Source organism: Symsagittifera roscoffensis, chromosome 4 (genome assembly GCF_963678635.1).
Source record: "Symsagittifera roscoffensis chromosome 4, txSymRosc1.1, whole genome shotgun sequence".
NCBI lineage: Eukaryota > Metazoa > Xenacoelomorpha > Acoela > Convolutidae > Symsagittifera > Symsagittifera roscoffensis.
In genome coordinates this window covers 45,261,041-45,280,912 of record NC_087065.1, presented here as the reverse complement: position 1 = coordinate 45,280,912, position 19,872 = coordinate 45,261,041, and the positions used below count along the sequence as shown (strand labels likewise).

At 35.0% G+C, this 19,872-nt stretch overlaps 2 protein-coding genes and 1 non-coding gene across 3 annotated transcripts in view; all 3 read left to right on the top strand.

Moving 5' to 3' along the window:
• The window catches only part of LOC134843538 (trichohyalin-like), a gene marked incomplete in the record, with an annotated part of 37,157 nt that extends 20,900 nt beyond the window's left edge, over positions 1-16,257 (top strand). Inside the window, 6 exon segments of the mRNA XM_063859644.1 lie at positions 10,595-10,733; positions 11,170-11,249; positions 11,690-11,791; positions 12,415-12,568; positions 12,878-13,078; positions 15,712-16,257. Coding sequence (XP_063715714.1) covers positions 10,595-10,733; positions 11,170-11,249; positions 11,690-11,791; positions 12,415-12,568; positions 12,878-13,078; positions 15,712-16,184 — 1,149 coding nt within the window.
• The window catches only part of LOC134844191 (uncharacterized), a 170,817-nt gene that overhangs the window by 62,845 nt on the left and 88,100 nt on the right, over positions 1-19,872 (top strand). The gene's annotated exons all lie outside the window — the stretch shown is intronic.
• LOC134845332 (U2 spliceosomal RNA) lies at positions 7,836-8,027 on the top strand. The gene has a single exon (XR_010162747.1). It is a non-coding gene; the product is annotated as a U2 spliceosomal RNA (small nuclear RNA).

The window sequence follows — 19,872 nt, the reverse complement described above, 5'->3', positions numbered from 1 at the left end:
TTGAAAAGTTTATAGTAAGCCTTTTTCAATTGTTTTTTTTTTCAAAAAAGTGTCTTGAATTGGTTTAAAGCTCAACGATCTGTCAGGCGAAGCACTCTCAAGCCCAGTGAACGTAAAAGCGTTCTGAAACTCATTGAACTAACAAAATTCTTCCCGAAAAGTGTTCAAAATTATTTTTAACTGTTGCGGTGGCACAGTCATGGGACATAGAAGTTGTAAGTTTTTTTATTTCAACGATAAGCTGAACGAACTTTTTTTCACGTTTTTGTCATTTTCTCTGCAACTATTTAAGATATATGGTTAATAATTTGCCAAATTTTAGATAAAATAATTTGAAAGGACTTAACTGGGCCAAAATTTGAGAAATCTGGTTTCAAAGCCGTAAATAAGCCAGAATTTTATACCTAGTTTTATAGGTATCCTTACCGAGGGAACATCCTTGCAAACAATGTAAGGAATTTGAATTTGTAGTCTCAAACTAATTCTTTGGTAAGCTAATGACCTTGATTCATTCTATTTTTTGCCAAGAAACGACAGATAACAGAATTGAAAAGTTACTAGGTTCGGCGTACAAAAACGGTCATAACTGTTTTGATGACTTAAACAGTAAGATTCCTTGGGAGCTTTTACCAGAAGGTTGAACAAAAAATACGGACAAATTAACTGCTAATGAGAATCCTGCACATAGATTGAAGCAGTAATTTTTTCTAAATATTTGCTGGAAACAGTTCGTTTCTTGACTTATTTCGATCATCAAGGCAAAATTATTTAAAAATTTGGGCCATTTTTTGACTCCGTGCCTAGTGACTTGTTCAATTCTAATATCTGTCGTTTTACGGCAAAAAAGAGTAAATAAAGGTCATCAACATGCAAAAGAATTAATTTGAGCCTATAAATTCAAAATTTTGATCACATTGTTTGCTAGGATGCTCCTACAGCAAGAACACCTATAAAGCTAGTTGTAATATGCTGGCTTACGGCTTCGAAACCAAACTTCTCAAACTTTGGCTCAGTCAAGTCCTTCCAAATAGTTCGATCTTAATTTTTGCAGATTATGATCCATATATCTCAAATAGTTGCAGAGAAAATACAAAAACGTGAAAAAAAATTTCGTTTATTTGCTCAGGTAATAAAAAAATTGCAACTTCTCTCTCCCGTGAAATTAGAAACTGAACATTTTGCTACTCGAAAATAGTTTCGATCAAAAACGAAGATTTGGAGATTTGTTTCGAATCCAAACGAAGATACGAGCAGTCTTCTTTACTTTTACTATCGAGCATTCCTAAGTGCTAGAGTTTCGTAAAGATCATCTCATCACGCCACAACAAAAAACCGACACAATTTGAAACAAGTGAGTCTTTTTCTCATTTAATTTTTATTCAGGTCGGAATTTTCTGTGCTACTCGCTTGCACAGTAATCGTCTAACCTTGTTGTTCCAACTTTTGAATAAAGTGTGGAATATTCATGCTCAGGGTGTTTTTTGATCAGTCAATTTAACTAAGAATTTTCACGGATTTTTTTTCGAATCAGCTGAAAAAATTTTTGCTGAAACCAATTTTAAAAAGACCATTCACCTGTGTCATTTTTCTGTAAGTTATGGGTGTTTGAAAATTGCCAATTTGGGATAATTATCGCGCGACATATTGCTATCTTACAACACGCGTAAGCGCTGAATTAATGCGTTCCAAACTGAATTGAGGCAAGTCATTTGGTTGTATTAGTACGTTACCAGACGCGAAAAACATCCCTTTGTCGTTTACATTAGCGTAGGGGTGATAAATTGAAGCAAAAAAAAAAGAAAAAAAATGTTTTTTTTTGTCCCGATTCTTTCGTCAACTTTCAACCAAAAAAACTTTTTCATTGGCCTTAAAGAGCAGTCGTTGTTTTCATTAAAATGAATTGAACACTGACCTTCGTTTCTTACAGCACATTTGTTATTTTGTAGAGCAGCATAGACAAATACACCCGAGCGAGGGATCAGAAGAGAGCGAAGGTGGAGGAGGAGACACCCCTGTTCATTAAACTGCAACAGGACCATAGAGACTACACGCAGAAATACGAGCAGAACAAGAAACAACTCACTGGTAACTCTTCATTAAAGTCGTGTCAGAGGAAATCTTTTATTCGCTAGCTACATGCGCATCCGAAAACTTTTATGTTAACCAATCAGAGTTCAGCATTCAGAAATTTGAAACAAATAAGCTTGAAAATCAATCTGAAGTTTTGGGCATAGCTTAAAGTGGTTAAATTTTTATCAGTTGCATGGTTTTTCGGTTATGCGAAATACCCTCACTATATCACGTAGGTGATGATCAAAAGTTTGAAGACCACACCAAGATTATCTGCGTTTCTTTAACTATTTTCCTATGTTATCAAAAAGGGACCCACCCCTATAAAGAACTAATTTGATGATTTGGCATGTATGGATTTTGACCCTACACGCGAAATCTTCCCTATGATTCTGGAACAAAATACATAGCTCTTTAAAAATGGAAGTGAAAAATTAAATATCGATTTCAGTACTGAAGGCGCAGAATGCCAAACTGGGCAATGAAGTGTCGGTGGCCAAAGCACAGCTGCAACAACTCGATACTCCCAAGGTGAGCTAACTGTTATACTATGCCTCTATATAAATATAATATACAGTTTTTAGCAAGTAATGATCAAATTCCTCTCAATTTTTTTGAGTAAAGTGTTGTCGTTTCTTCAAAAAAAATTATTGCTCATTTCAAAATGTGAAAAATGTTATAAATCAAACGTCTAAAAAGGAAAAAAGTTGAGTATGGAAAAAAGAAATTGAGTATAGGTTGGTGTCAAAAACTGCATCAAAAAATTATGGGGTTGGTCAAGAAAAAATGGATGTATGCGTAAAATAGTACCAAACCTCCAACCCCCACCCCCCCCCCCCCCCCCCAAAAAAAAAGAAAAGGGGAGGAAATAGTTATCAAGATCCGTCAATTGCTCAGAATGTTTATCGAAATCAAATTTTTGTTCGTAGTTTTTTACGTTCACTCAAAAGTAGGTCAATGTACTCCAGTAAGTTTAGATTGACTCTGTTTCTGTGTTGTAGAGACAGGCGGAGACGGGGATAAAAGAGACCGGAAGGGAGACAGTGGAGGAGCTGAACAGACAGGGGAGGGAGAAGAAGAGGGTGGAGGCAGACATCGAACAGGTAGGGAGGAGCGAGAGAGAGAGAGAGAGAGAGAGAGAGAGAGAGAGAGATACACCACACGATAGAAAACAAAGAGACGACCTCCAGCAGCATAATGAAAAAATTCAAAATTTTCAAAGAAAAGAATTATCGTCACGAGCGATAAAAGATCAACTTATGATTTGTTCAGTTATTTATTTTTTGAGCTCTGGTTGCGGACCTTCGTAAGATTTATATTCTGTCCTTATTCTGCTTCTCGAGGTTCAAGGCACTTAGTGACTGTTTTAACTGCCTTTTTATGTATCATACATAAAATATAATCATTATCTGGAATCGATAAAAAACATTTTACGGCAAAAATAGGAGTTTCCCTAATTCATTTGGAATCATGGTTTCAAAGTAATCATTGTTTTGTTCAATTGAGATTGAGAGATGGTTTGTGATTTAGGTGGGTGAGAAGATAGTGTGTGTGGTGGACCAGAATGACAGACTGAAGAGTTATCTGGAGAGGATGGGGAGGGAGAGGGGTCAGCTGACAGAGGACATCATCGACAGTGGACAGAAGATACGACAACTGCGCAACACTTGCATAGACAAACGGGGTAATGTTACTATACATACACTAATAAACGAACTATGCGTACACAGGTTGCAAGGTCTTTCATAGATCCTCTGCGAATGGCTGAAACGGCGACTATTATAATTATTCTTACAAGTAGCCAATTCGATGATCCGTGCTTGAGGGTGAGTAAACAACTTTAAGCCCAAAAAAAATAATCCAAAATTGCATATAGGTATTAACCATTGGGCATAACAGTAGTTCTCTGTAAAGAGCCAAAGAACCAGTGAGTGATGGATGATAAATTTAAAAACAAGATTTTTGGTGAAATTTTTGTCCAAGTTTACAGTGTTTGTTAAGATGGCCTTGTGAGTGGTTGGGATCAGTTGGCACTTCAGACTGAGGGGGCGAATAGGAAAGACGGGGTGGTGTTGGGGGAGATGGGCAAACAGGAGAGGGAGACGGTGGGGAGGAAGGAGCGGGTAGAGGTGGTGTCCACCCAACTGCAGACCCACATCACGAACATGACACTCTTCCTGACACAAGTGACCAATCTGAGAGGTATGATTCATCATGCAACATCATAACTTTATCAGCAAATAATTTTACCATACGAATAATCTTACTAAAAATAACTTAAATTAATTAAATAATAATGGTCATAAAAACTTGATAATAACTGCTTCCAAAATTAAAAGCATTTTTGCGGAAGTAGATAGAAGAATTGAAAATACTTCGGGATCCGTTGACTTTTCTCATTAACAACCCAATGATGTGACATAACAGGTAAAAACCGCGAAATATGCAATTTCATTTTCTTTGAACCCGAACTAGTACAGAATTTCTTTTCTCATATCAGGGCAAATTGTACGCAGTAAATAAAAAAAGATTGATTTTTTTTCATTTTCAACTTTACGCTTGAAATCAAACATCTCATGTATAGTACAAAAAGTATCTGTTCTGTCTGGTAACGTAATAGTAGGAGCAAACTGTTTGCTTCAATTCAACTTGTTTTGAGTTAATTTGCCGCTTACGTTTTTACAGGACGAAATGTGTAGGGCGTTAGTTTCAAAATTTGAATTATTGTTCCGGCTGTCGAAGAAAGTGACAAATTTATATGCCTGGAGTGTTTTTTTTTCAGACCGATTTCACATATAATGACACTGTATGGGTATCAATCCGGAAAGGTTTGAATTGGAAAGTGAGTATGCTTGGACTAGACTAAATTACGGATTGCAAAACAGCTCGAGTGATATTTTGGTAGTTTTAATCCGTAAAAGCGGGGCAAAAGGCTAGTTTTAATTAAGCGTGGCAAATTAACCGCTCTGAAAATTAATCCCAATTGAATTGAAGCCAACTATAGCTGGTTAATTGTTGCGATTTTGTAACTTTTTCGTAAAGTTATGGGGGTTTAAAGACTGCCATTTTGGGCAATTTGGGACAATTAACGCGCGATGTATTTTGCGCTATTAACGCGTAAGCGAGACTTAATCCGTATTAGAAATCGTTCCAAATTGATTAAAGGAAGCTTATATGTCATAATTGATTTTTAACAGCAGCAAAAATCTATCAATTTGTATTTAATATGGCGTGTGGGGGATGTTTTCAAAAAAAATTGATTAATTTTATTAAAATTAAATTTTTCATGTTCTTCTGCTCCATAGACGTTAAAAGGCAGTCGGAACATTCGGGGCTTCGTCCTGATACGAGCAGTCTTGTTTCATCTTAGAAATTGTTCTAGATTAATCGAAGGAAGCTTATTTGCCATAATTGATTTATTACTAGTAGCGGAATCTATCACTTTGCACTTTAAATGGCGTGTGGAGGGGATGACTTTCACAAAAAATCTCACATTGTAAAAAAAAATTAGTTTGTTTTATTACATTTAATTTTTTCATGTTATAACTGCTTCATAGACATTAAAAGGCAGTCGGAACATTCACGGCTTCGCCTTGATACGAGCAGTCTTGTTTCTTTTTAATTTGAAGCTTTGGATTTCGATATCATTCAGAAAAAAAATAAAAAATTTAAGCGAGAATAGTTAGTTCAAAAACTTCCCGATCACAGAAATTTCGAAAGTCGGAACAAAAATCCCGTATTAACGCCAAATTCTCAATTTTTTTACTGCCTTTTATTGTGTCTAAAATATTTTTGCTTCTCCCTATGCAATGGTAATTTCACTTGATTAAATTTAATTTGGAACGATTTCTGCGCAGAGCAAATTAGCCGCGCATGATATACGTGAAGTAAGGAAAATGACAAGGTTGCATTGATAAGGTATCCCAAGTCGACCAAATTGTTTTTTTTTTTCGAATTGCAAAAAAGTCCTCAATTTTTTTTTTTAATTAGAAAGTACAGCAGAAAACGCTTGCCACAAAAACGTTATCTAAACTCAGGTGAATGATTTTTTATCTAGAGAATTTGTTGCTATAAATAAACTCAGAGGATTGATTTCTCATCTAGAGAATTTGTTGCTAAAGTTTTAAATTAAACTAAAGCATAAGCGCTCAAATTGGCATTTTTCAACCCTACGGAACAATGTGTAGAAAAATTAATTCAAGGAAAAGTAAACTATTAGTTGCTATGTTTTGAGCGAAACTATATGGTTATTCGGTTATATAACTTGAGCAACAAAACTTGTGGCTTGTAATTGGTATTAAAGTTCATGGGAAATCTAGAACGAAAAAACTTAATCAAAAACCTGTATTATTACATCCGACTTCATATAAAGATTTTTTTCCCTCCCTCGCTGAATATCTTCAAAGACTTGTGTCAAAAAATATTGCTGTAAAACTTTTTTTTTAAGTTAGCAAACGCTAATGGACCGAAAAGATTTTAAGATTTATTCACAAATCAGAAAATGAGGAAATGAAAATAATCAATTATCGTAGGGTGAAAATTACATTTAACTATCTGTTTTTGTAATAACTAATACTTCACCGAGCAATTAGCTTTTCATGATATCTGCGCATGAATTGAAACAAATAAATAAATAGTGGAGCAAAACAAAATGCTTTGAAATTTTCCTGTCACACTTAAAACACTGCCTACTTAATAAGAATAACCGGAGTGCAGCCAGTATTTAGACAGCCGCGTATTCATACTGGTCAGTATTTAGACAAATACTGTATGAACCAATCAGAATCGAGAAAAAACATAAATAATCCAAAATAAATAATAATTATTTATTAATTTCTTCTTTGTCTCGATTCTGATTGGTTGAAACAGTATTTGTCTAAATACTGACCAGTATGAATACGCGGCTGTCTAAATACTGACATGTAACCAAGAAAACCAGAGTTCTTATTTGGTTGACCGGAGCCTTCAAAATTTCTCAATGCCGCTTTTGTCCCATCAAGGCGGCGGAGCGCCTCATAAAAAAAGGTAGCTTTCAATCAAAGGATACGTGAAAATAGTCTCAAGATATTTAAGATCTCCGATTTTCTTTATGAGAATTATGTATCAGAATCCTGTAGTCAATATTTTATAAGTTTTATAAGATTCGACTCGTTCGTCTACACATTGTATTGAGTATCTGTCCAAAAAGGTATAATTTAAAATGTATATAATTTTTTATTCATTATAAATAGCATGCTCGTATGTATCGTCGGTATTTCTTAGTCTACTGCTAATCTCCTAAGAATCCGAATAACAATCGCAGTTCCTATCATTGTAGCTCCGAAGGCATATATCGTGACTTGTTGTCATACTAGACGTGCGCTCGGTTCTGAATTCAATCATATAAAGCAAAATACCACAGCAAGTACTCTTGTATGCCATTCTCTCGTCCATTTTGGTTGTTCACGGTGGCCTGATTCGAATTGGCTTTTACAAGCTGCATTAAACAAGTAAAATTTCTTAGTTTATATTCTAGTATTGTTAACCAAAACTCTATAATTTATTCTCAACCTGAGGAAAAATTGGAAATATGTAAACGACCTTCAGTGGTAGAAAACGATGTTTGGACCAAGAAGGGGTCATAGAAAATAGGACAGTAGTCCTTAAAAGTTTTGAACAGTAAACTCGTTAGACCTCAAATCTTTAGATATCATAACCTAAAGAATCCCCTTTGTTGGAATACATTCACTTTTTAGAAAGGATCCCTCGAACAAACACCTAAGAGTATCGCTTCTCGGCCTTTTGGCTAAGATCATGTGTAGTATCTGTTCTTGTCAGCTTAATATCTGGCATGCTGGGCATTGCCTGGCACCAATATTAAACTGATTTTTGAATCACGGATTCGGCAAGGAAGCTTGCTTCAGCCGATCCACGGATTGTCCCGGTCTTACACTACCGCCGGGTACGGTCCATCCCAATATACGAACCGTCTTATCGCTAGTCTCAATCGTGGATGATGTTTATTACGTGGTAATCGATAGCCGTGTAATTTTTAAGCGTCAGAACCTGACTTCATGAATTTTTTCAAGCGGATACAAAAACTCCAATATTGCCAGATACAATTACCTATAACTCGTTGGAATTTTTAAAACTCTAATCTAGATTTTCTTTTATCTGTATCTATGTCGTCCCTTATACAAAAATGTGCGGGAGATTCGTTAGTAGAAATAAAATTCTCACATGTCTAAGCATTAAATCTATGCCTAACCGTAGGCTGACTATGGCAATTCGTTACAAGAAACAGTTTAAAAGTTGGGCAAAAATGCCAAAGTCTCCAAATTTAACTGCTGTAGTTTGGTTAGGCGAATTTTGTCGTAAAATTGCATGTTTCGGATTCCTTGACAGTAGCAAACAACACGACGCCGCCATTCTACGTATATGTTCGCGGGTTCTGCTCCATATTTAACGCTTTAAGGTACCCGGGTTGACGTCCATACAAGAAAAAAGCCTATCATATACTTTCATATATGGAAATCAATTTAAGATAATTTTCAAAAACAAAATTGATTGAAAAAATGCTTGCCATACAAATTTCTTCTTTGAAAAATTTATAGTAAGCCTTTTTCAATTTTTTTTTTCTCAAAAAAGTGTCTTGAATTAGTTTAAAGCTCAACGCTCTGTCAGGCGAAGCACTCTCAAGCCCAGTGAACGTAAAAGCGTTCTGAAACTCATTGAACTAACAAAATTCTTCCCGAAAAGTGTTCAAAATTATTTTTAACTGTTGCGGTGGTACAGTCATGGGACATAGAAGTTGTAAGTTTTTTTATTTCAACGATAAGCTGAACGAACTTTTTTTCACGTTTTTGTCATTTTCTCTGCAACTATTTAAGATATATGGTTAATAATTTGCCAAATTTTAGATAAAATAATTTGAAAGGACTTAACTGGGCCAAAATTTGAGAAATCTGGTTTCAAAGCCGTAAATAAGCCAGAATTTTATACCTAGTTTTATAGGTATCCTTACCGAGGGAACATCCTTGCAAACAATGTAAGGAATTTGAATTTGTAGTCTCAAACTAATTCTTTGGTAAGCTAATGACCTTGATTCATTCTATTTTTTGCCAAGAAACGACAGATAACATAATTGAAAAGTTACTAGGTTCGGCGTACAAAAACGGTCATAACTGTTTTGATGACTTAAACAGTAAGATTCCTTGGGAGCTTTTACCAGAAGGTTGAACAAAAAATACGGACAAAATAACTGCCAATGAGAATCCTGCACATAGATTGAAGCAGTAATTTTTTCTAAATATTTGCTGGAAACAGTTCGTTTCTTGACTTATTTCGATCATCAAGGCAAAATTATTTAAAAATTTGGGCCATTTTTTGACTCCGTGCCTAGTGACTTGTTCAATTCTAATATCTGTCGTTTTACTGCAAAAAAGAGTAAATAAAGGTCATCAACTTGCAAAAGAATTAATTTGAGCCTATAAATTCAAAATTTTGATCACATTGTTTGCTAGGATGCTCCTACAGCAAGAACACCTATAAAGCTAGTTGTAATATGCTGGCTAACGGCTTCGAAACCAAACTTCTCAAACTTTGGCTCAGTCAAGTCCTTCCAAATAGTTCGATCTTAATTTTTGCAGATTATGATCCATATATCTCAAATAGTTGCAGAGAAAATACAAAAACGTGAAAAAAAATTTCGTTTATTTGCTCAGGTAATAAAAAAATTGCACTTTCTCTCTCCCGTGAAATTAGAAACTGAACATTTTGCTACTCGAAAATAGTTTCGATCAAAAACGAAGATTTGGAGATTTGTTTCGAATCCAAACGAAGATACGAGCAGTCTTCTTTACTTTTACTATCGAGCATTCCTAAGTGCTAGAGTTTCGTAAAGATCATCTCATCACGCCACAACAAAAAACCGACACAATTTGAAACAAGTGAATCTTTTTCTCATTTAATTTTTATTCAGGTCGGAATTTTCTGTGCTACTCGCTTGCACAGTAATCGTCTAACCTTGTTGTTCCAACTTTTGAATAAAGTGTGGAATATTCATGCTCAGGGTGTTTTTTGATCAGTCAATTTAACTAAGAATTTTCACGGATTTTTTTTCGAATCAGCTGAAAATTTTTTTGCTGAAACCAATTTTAAAAAGACCATTCACCTGTGTCATTTTTCTGTAAGTTATGGGTGTTTGAAAATTGCCAATTTGGGATAATTATCGCGCGACATTTTGCTATCTTACAACACGCGTAAGCGCTGAATTAATGCGTTCCAAACTGAATTGAGGCAAGTCATTTGGTTGTATTAGTACGTTACCAGACGCGAAAAACATCCCTTTGTCGTTTACATTAGGGTAGGGGTGATAAATTGAAGCAAAAAAAAAAAGAAAAAAAATGTTTTTTTTTGTCCCGATTCTTTCGTCAACTTTCAACCAAAAAAATTTTTTCATTGGCCTTAAAGAGCAGTCGTTGTTTTCATTAAAATGAATTGGACACTGACCTTCGTTTATTACAGCACATTTGTTATTTTGTAGAGCAGCATAGACAAATACACTCGAGCGAGGGATGAGAAGAGAGCGAAGGTGGAGGAGGAGACACCCCTGTTCATTAAACTGCAACAGGACCATAGAGACTACACGCAGAAACACGAGCAGAACAAGAAACAACTTACTGGTAACTCTTCATTAAAATCGTGTCAGAGGAAATCTTTTATTCGCTAGCTACATGCGCATCCGAAAACTTTTATGTTAACCAATCAGAGTTCAGCATTCAGAAATTTGAAACAAATAAGCTTGAAAATCAATCTGAAGTCTTGGGCATAGCTTAAAGTGGTTAAATTTTTATCGGTTGCATGGTTTTTCGGTTATGCGAAATACCCTCACTATATCACGTAGGTGATGATCAAAAATTTGAAGACCGCACCAAGATTATCTGCGTTTCTTTAACTATTTTCCTATGTTATCAAAAAGGGACCCACCCCTATAAAGAACTAATTTGATGATTTGGCATGTATGGATTTTGACCCTACACGCGAAATCTTCCCTATGATTCTGGAACAAAATACATAACTCTTTAAAAATGGAAGTGAAAAATTAAATATCGATTTCAGTACTGAAGGCGCAGAATGCCAAACTGGGCAATGAAGTGTCGGTGGCGAAAGTACAGCTGCAACAACTCGATACTCCCAAGGTGAGCTAACTGTTATCCTATGCCTCTATATAAATATAATATACAGTTTTTAGCAAGTAATGATCAAATTCCTCTCAATTTTTTTGAGTAAAGCGTTGTCGTTTCTTCAAAAAAAAATTATTGCTCATTTCAAAATGTGAAAAATGTTATAAATCAAACGTCTAAAAAGGAAAAAAATTGAGTAAAAAAGGAATTGAGTATAGGTTGGCGTCAAAAACTGCATCGAAAAATTATGGAGTTGGTCAAGAAAAAATGGATGTATGCGTAAAATAGTACCAAACCTCCAACCCCCCCCAACCCAAAAAAAGGGGAGGAAATAGTGACCAAGATCCGTCAATTGCTCAGCATGTTTATCGAAATTAAGTTTTCCTTCGTGTTTTTTAACGTCAATGCACTCCAGTGACCTGAGATTGAGTTGTTATTCTGTTTCTGTGTTGTAGAGACAGGCGGAGACGGGGATCAAAGAAACCGGAAGGGAGACAGTGGAAGAGCTGAACAGACAGGGGAGGGAGAAGAAGAGGGTGGAGGCAGACATCGAACAGGTAGGGAGGAGATATTTAGGGGGGGAGGCGGTTTAGACGGGGGGGGGAGGCGGACGCTCCTTCCTCAGGGATTCGACCTCCTGCCGACCCAAAGGGTCCCCCATTTGTACTATTTTGAGATGTCTATTTTTAGTGACGGACCCTAAAAACGTTCGAAAGGCGCCTTTGGCGCTGTGGTACTGTGTAGTACTGCTGCCACAGTAACCTTGGAAAGTTAGATTATATATACTAATTTTGAGGGGAAGCGCACCCTGAAAAAGCGCAATTTTTTGGTCAAAATTTTCCAAAAAGTGCCTAAAAATGCCTTTTTTGCCTGTTTTTTCAAAATTTTGCCTGCGGCGCAGAAAATTTTACCAAAACAGGGTCTTTTCAATGATCTCGGATAGCTTGGAAAATCTATTTGTCGGCCTACAAAAAAGGTCAAAATTTTTGATTTTTTTTGAAAATCCGCCCTTCCCTCGAGAAAACCCTAGATCCGCCCCTGCATAAAATATAATCATTATCTGGAATCAATTAAACCATTTTACGACAAAAAAAGGAGTTCCCCTTAATTATTTGGAATCATTGTTTCAAAGTAATCATTGTTGTGTTCAATTGAGATTGAGTGGTGATTTGTGACTTAGGTGGGTGAGAAGATAGTGTGTGTGGTGGACCAGAATGACAGACTGAAGAGTTATCTGGAGAGGATGGGGAGGGAGAGGGGTCAGCTGACAGAGGACATCATCGACAGTGGACAGAAGATACGACAACTGCGCAACACTTGCATAGACAAACGAGGTAATGTTACCATCCATACTCTAATAAACAATCTATGCTTCGACAGGTTGCAAGGTTTTTCACAATGCAAATGGCTGAAACGGCGACTATTATAATTATTCTTACAAGTAGCTAATTCGATGATCCGTGCTTGAGGGTGAGTAAACAACTTTTAGCCCAAAAAATAATCAAAAATTGCATATAGGTATTAACCATTGGGCATAACAGTAGTTCTCTGTAAAGAGCCAAAGAACCAGTGAGTGATGGATGATAAATTTTAAAACAAGATTTTTGGTGAAATTTGTGTCCAAGTTTACAGTGTTTGTTAAGATGGCCTTGTGAGTGGTTGGGATCAGTTGGCACTTCAGACTGAGGGGGCGAATAGGAAAGACGGGGTGGTGTTGGGGGAGATGGGCAAACAGGAGAGGGAGACGGTGGAGAGGAAGGAGCGGGTAGAGGTGGTGTCCACCCAACTGCAGACCCACATCACGAACATGACACTCTTCCTGACACAAGTGACCAATCTGAGAGGTATGATTCATCATGCAACATCATAACTTTATCAGCAAATAATTTTACCATACGAATAATCTTACTAAAAATAACTTAAATTAATTAAATAATAATGGTCATAAAAACTTGATAATAACTGCTTCCAAAATTAAAAGCATTTTTGCGGAAGTAGATAGAAGAATTGAAAATACTTCGGGATCCGTTGACTTTTCTCATTAACAACCCAATGATGTGACATAACAGGTAAAAACCGCGAAATATGCAATTTCATTTTCTTTGAACCCGAACTAGTACAGAATTTCTTTTCTCATATCAGGGCAAATTGTACGCAGTAAATAAAAAAAGATTGATTTTTTTTCATTTTCAACTTTAAGCTTGAAATCAAACATCTCATGTATAGTACAAAAAGTATCTGTTCTGTCTGGTAACGTAATAGTAGGAGCAAACTGTTTGCTTCAATTCAACTTGTTTTGAGTTAATTTGCCGCTTACGTTTTTACAGGACGAAATGTGTAGGGCGTTAGTTTCAAAATTTGAATTATTGTTCCGGCTTTCGAAGAAAGTGACAAATTTATATGCCTGGAGTGTTTTTTTTCAGACCGATTTCACATATAATGACACTGTATGGGTATCAATCCGGAAAGGTTTGAATTGGAAAGTGAGTATGCTTGGACTAGACTAAATTACGGATTGCAAAACAGCTCGAGTGATATTTTGGTAGTTTTAATCCGTAAAAGCGGGGCAAAAGGTTAGTTTTAATTAAGCGTGGCAAATTAACCGCTCTGAAAATTAATCCCAATTGAATTGAAGCCAACTATAGCTGGTTAATTGTTGCGATTTTGTAACTTTTTCGTAAAGTTATGGGGGTTTAAAGACTGCCATTTTGGGCAATTTGGGACAATTAACGCGCGATGTATTTTGCGCTATTAACGCGTAAGCGAGACTTAATCCGTATTAGAAATCGTTCCAAATTGATTAAAGGAAGCTTATATGTCATAATTGATTTTTAACAGCAGCAAAAATCTATCAATTTGTATTTAATATGGCGTGTGGGGGATGTTTTCAAAAAAAATTGATTAATTTTATGAAAATTAAATTTTTCATGTTCTTCTGCTCCATAGACGTTAAAAGGCAGTCGGAACATTCGGGGCTTCGTCCTGATACGAGCAGTCTTGTTTCATCTTAGAAATTGTTCTAGATTAATCGAAGGAAGCTTATTTGCCATAATTGATTTATTACTAGTAGCGGAATCTATCACTTTGCACTTTAAATGGCGTGTGGAGGGGATGACTTTCACAAAAAATCTCACATTATAAAAAAAAATTAGTTTGTTTTATTACATTTAATTTTTTCATGTTATAACTGCTTCATAGACATTAAAAGGCAGTCGGAACATTCAGGGCTTCGCCTTGATACGAGCAGTCTTGTTTCTTTTTAATTTGAAGCTTTGGATTTCGATATCATTCAGAAAAAAAAAAATTTAAGCGAGAATAGTTAGTTCAAAAACTTCCCGATCACAGAAATTTCGAAAGTCGGAACAAAAATCCCGTATTAACGCCAAATTCTCAATTTTTTTACTGCCTTTTATTGTGTCTAAAATATTTTTGCTTCTCCCTATGCAATGGTAATTTCACTTGATTAAATTTAATTTGGAACGATTTCTGCGCAGAGCAAATTAGCCGCGCATGATATACGTGAAGTAAGGAAAATGACAAGGTTGCATTGATAAGGTATCCCAAGTCGACCAAATTGTTTTTTTTTTCGAATTGCAAAAAAGTCCTCAATTTTTTTTTTAATTAGAAAGTACAGCAGAAAACGCTTGCCACAAAAACGTTATCTAAACTCAGGTGAATGATTTTTTATCTAGAGAATTTGTTGCTATAAATAAACTCAGAGGATTGATTTCTCATCTAGAGAATTTGTTGCTAAAGTTTTAAATTAAACTAAAGCATAAGCGCTCAAATTGGCATTTTTCAACCCTACGGAACAATGTGTAGAAAAATTAATTCAAGGAAAAGTAAACTATTAGCTGCTATGTTTTGAGCGAAACTATATGGTTATTCGGTTATATAACTTGAGCAACAAAACTTGTGGCTTGTAATTGGTATTAAAGTTCATGGGAAATCTAGAACGAAAAAACTTAATCAAAAACCTGTATTATTACATCCGACTTCATATAAAGATTTTTTTCCCTCCCTCGCTGAATATCTTCAAAGACTTGTGTCAAAAAATATTGCTGTAAAACTTTTTTTTAAGTTAGCAAACGCTAATGGACCGAAAAGATTTTAAGATTTATTCAAAAATCAGAAAATGAGGAAATGAAAATAATCAATTGTCGTAGGGTGAAAATTACATTTAACCATCTGTTTTTGTAATAACTAATACTTCACCGAGCAATTAGCTTTTCATGATATCTGCGCATGAATTGAAACAAATAAATAAATAGTGGAGCAAAACAAAATGCTTTGAAATTTTCCTGTCACACTTAAAACACTGCCTACTTAATAAGAATTTTTTTCCGTTTGGTACCAATGAACAACATAAATTTTATTATTTAAACAGTAGTAAAATTTTTTCAATGAATCTTTACAAATTTCCTGCCTAATTTTTGAGTTTCTTATCTGACTTATATTTAAAGTATCAATGCTTCAGGTGCTGTTGAATCTGAACAGAAAAAGAATGAGGGAAAAAGTGAAGACCATCTCCAACAACAATCAGGCGATGATGAGGTCAACACAACGACTGATCAAGACCACGATGAGTCATCATTAAACGACCAGGCAAAGGCAGAAAAAGAGAAAACGGAAGAAGAAGAAGGAGACAAAAAAGAAGAAGAAGAAGAGAAAAAGGAAGAAGATGAAGAAGAGAAAAAAGAAGAGGAAGAAGACGAGAAAAAGGAAGAGGAAGAAGAAGACAAAAAAGAACAGGAAGAAGACGAGAAAAAAGAGGAGACGGAAATTGAAATTGAAGGCGAGAGAGAAATGTCAACAAATGAAAGTTTATTACGCGAAACAGATCCTAACAACACTGATGAAAACCTAGATGGAATAACTTTTACAGCTGAAGATATGGTCAATTTAGATGAAACAGAACAAAAAACTGATCAAATTTTGATAGCAGATTGAAGGTCGATAATTATATCAACTTTTTTGCTATGATTTGAAGATATGCTAGAAAAAGTAAGAGCCCTAATATTTAGAGGTTTCTTAAATCAGTTATGGATAAAGATAATGGCGCGATATTTACAGTGGCTTATAACTTTGTGCTCCTCTTAGAAAGAGTCATTTATCATTATTTTACGACACCAATTTTTAATCTACTAGCCCTAAAATTTTTTTCAAGGTGTTTTCAGTACAGATTCGTACTTATCATGTAACAAAAAACTGGAAACAATCAAAAAAATCAATTTTGGCAAACTAGAAAAATCTTTACCAATTGAAATTTTTCGCATTTGATTTGAAACCTGCAAAAATTCAATAGAAGTGAAGTATTTCAACAAAGTTCTCAAAAAATTGTTACACCCGCTTTCCCCAAAACTCTGATCATCATAATGGCAGTACATCTTTGCACACACACGCATATATATGTTTGTTCACACACACGCATATATATGTTTATTACACACACACGCATATATATGTTTATTCAGTGCAAATTTTCCATCACTTATTCAAAAATTTGAAAAACAAAAATCTCAGAGTCGAAATATTGATCTTAAAACTATCCTGAAAAACGAATTTATTTCAGTTCTTTCTAATGAATTGAATGTTTTGAACTGTAACTAAGAATAGACGAGTTCAATTTTTGGAAGTATTTAGTTACGTCTTCTGCAGGTATCTTGCTGATGATTTTGATCTGCGTTTTTGTCTCAGAATTGAAGCATAATTTTTCGAAATTTTGAGGAAAGTGACAGAATATTTTCTTTCTCCAGGCAATTTTCAAACGTTCTCAATTTTGTGGAACGGAAAATTTAGAATAAGAGTTAGTCTCTGAGGTTTCTCACTGTTACGTTTACACTTCCACATAGAGTTTTAAATTAGTTTGTTCGGTTTGAAAAGGGAGTAGAACTAAAAAAAATGGATTATCTGAACTGGTTTTATTCATATAAAGCTAATATCCACAAGCCTGCTCGTATCGGAGCGAGACCCAAATGTTTTTTATAAGTCATCCACGCCAAATAAAATACAGATAATCGATTTCCCTCTAGTAACGCAGAAATTATGACAATTAGCTTGCTTCAGCCAATTTGGAGTGATTTCTCATGCGGTTTGAATCTTCCTTATGGAAGAAGGTACACGTAACAGTCAGACACCCCAGTGACTAACTCTCATTCCAAGGTTTCCCTAGAAAAATTGACTGTCGAAAAAAAGGAGCTCGAGCAGAAAAATTCTGTCCGAATTTGCAAAAAGATGAATCAAATCTGCTACAAAAACTCAGACCAAGATAACTGCGGAATACGTAAAAGAGTTTTTTAAAACAATTGATTTGTCAATTCCCAGTTACAAACAAAAACACTCTATTCTAAACACGGAATTGCTTCATATTTATTTAGAATTTCTTGTATATTCCAAGAAAAATTAAACTGCAAGCAACCAGTAAAACAAAAACGGATTTTTGCAAGCTTTCCTAATTTAGCAAGCAAAAAAAAACAAAGAAATACGAGACGTGTGACAAATCGCACAAATTCCTCAAAACCACCGGCATGAAAACTGACGAATTCGTAAAATACTTCAAAGCAAAAAACTCGTCTATTCTCTTGTCAATTTCCAGCCATATTGATAAATTTTCAACCCCCAAAACTTTACGAAAAATGATAACAAGTAAAAAAAAGTTTCAGCTTGATTTGGAAATAAATAAATTATTTTGGATAATATAAAAAATAGCGACAAAAATAGCTGGCTACAATTTCAAGTTTTGTCTAGGGAGAAAAACAGCCCGAGTGTAACCCGTGTGCGTCACTTATTCAAAAGGATAAAAACTTCATAGAGTGGAAATAGCAAGCTTGAAACCATTTAATTTCAGTTTTTTCTAATTGGGTTTTTCAATACTGTTATCTCATACATGATTATAATGTCATCAAGCATGAACTTTTTTTCTAGAACTAGTCGTTTTGAGAAACTAAGCAAAAACTTTAAGAAAAATCTGCGAAAAAAAATTGTTTTGAGAACAATCTGCAATTTTTCACATGTCTTGTAGTTCTTTGTTATTTTATTGTTTTCTAGCTGACTCAGCGAAACTCTCCAATGTTAATTGTTTTCGCCTGTTGATAGCAGTTTTGATTTTTTCGGAACGGGAAGGAAATTCTAGGTGAATTTGAAGCAATTTTATGTTTAACACGGAGTGTTATGAGCGGTAATTGGTATGAACAGTCTATTGCTTTGAACTTCTTTGTTAGGTATTCCGCAGTTATCTTGCCATTGATTTTGATCTGTGTTTTTGAATCAGATTTAAACCATGATTTTTCCAACTTTCGAAGAAAGTGGCAGAATGTTTGTGCTTGAGGTTTTTTTTTTCTACAGGCAATTTTCAAACTTTCTCAATTTTCTGGAACGAAAAGTTTGGAATGAGAGATAGTCCTCTGTTGTATAATTTTTACGTCTACATTTTTCCATAGTTTATTACATTTGTTTGTTTTGATTTGCGTCTAGTTGAATTGAAAAACCAAAAAAACGGACATTCAGAACTGGTTGCATTGACTTAATGCTGATATCTACAGGAGTGCTCGTATCAGGGCATTGGCGCGAGTGTTCCGACTGCCATTTAGATTCTATGGCGCAGTGTTTTCGTTAAAAATTTTATTAAAACGTTTTTGCCACCTTATTAAAAGTCATCCCCAATACGCCAAATGAAGTACAAATAATAAAATTCACTCTTTTAAAGTAGCAATTATGACATATAGCCTGCATCAAAGAATTGGAACGATTTTCTCATGCCCATAAATCCCCGCTCACGCGCATTTATATATCGCGGTTTGATTATCCCAATATAGCCATATTGTCAACTTTTAAACGAGTTTTGGTAAAACAAAACACTTTGAGTTCGAAAATAATAAAGGTATTTTGTCAAAATTGGCTAGCTAAAAAATCAAATTTTTGTCTGAAAAAAAAATTCAAAATTTCCGCCACTTACAAAAAACACTTCATAGAAAGGAAATATGGATCTTAAAACTTTTCCTAAAAAATAATTGAATTTCAATTTTTTCTAATTGTGTTTTTGAATACTGTTATCTCATTACATGATATACATGTCATAATTCATGCAAGCTTTTGTTTAGAATCAACAAGTCCTTTTGAGAAAAATCTGCAATTCATCACATGTCATGTAGTTTTTTTGATAATTTTTGTCCTTAGCTGACTCAGCGAATTTTTACAATATTTGTTTTTTTTGCCTGCTGCTTGCAGTTTTGATTTTTCTTAGAGTACACAAGAAGTTTTACAGTTTATACAGTAAATATTCGGCAACTTCTTTTTTTTTTTTCAACCAGTCCCGGAGACCTAACCACGAGGTTAATTACTTAGGTTGACATGAACGCATATATTCAGCGCCTCATTAGCTATTACTTTTGAGCTATGGCTTACTTGCAAGAGCTCACCTAATAAATTGCAGCGCTCGTGTGATTTGAAACCAGCAATCATTTGATTGCTGGGCACCATCACTATCGGAGTACCCGAAAGCCACATCTCGTGTTCAGAATTGAATGTTTTCAGTTTTAACTGGATATGGGACCAGTCTGTTGCTTGAAACACTTTGTTACGTATTGCGCAGATATCTTGCTGATGATTTTGATCTGCGTTTTTGTCCCAGATTTGAAAC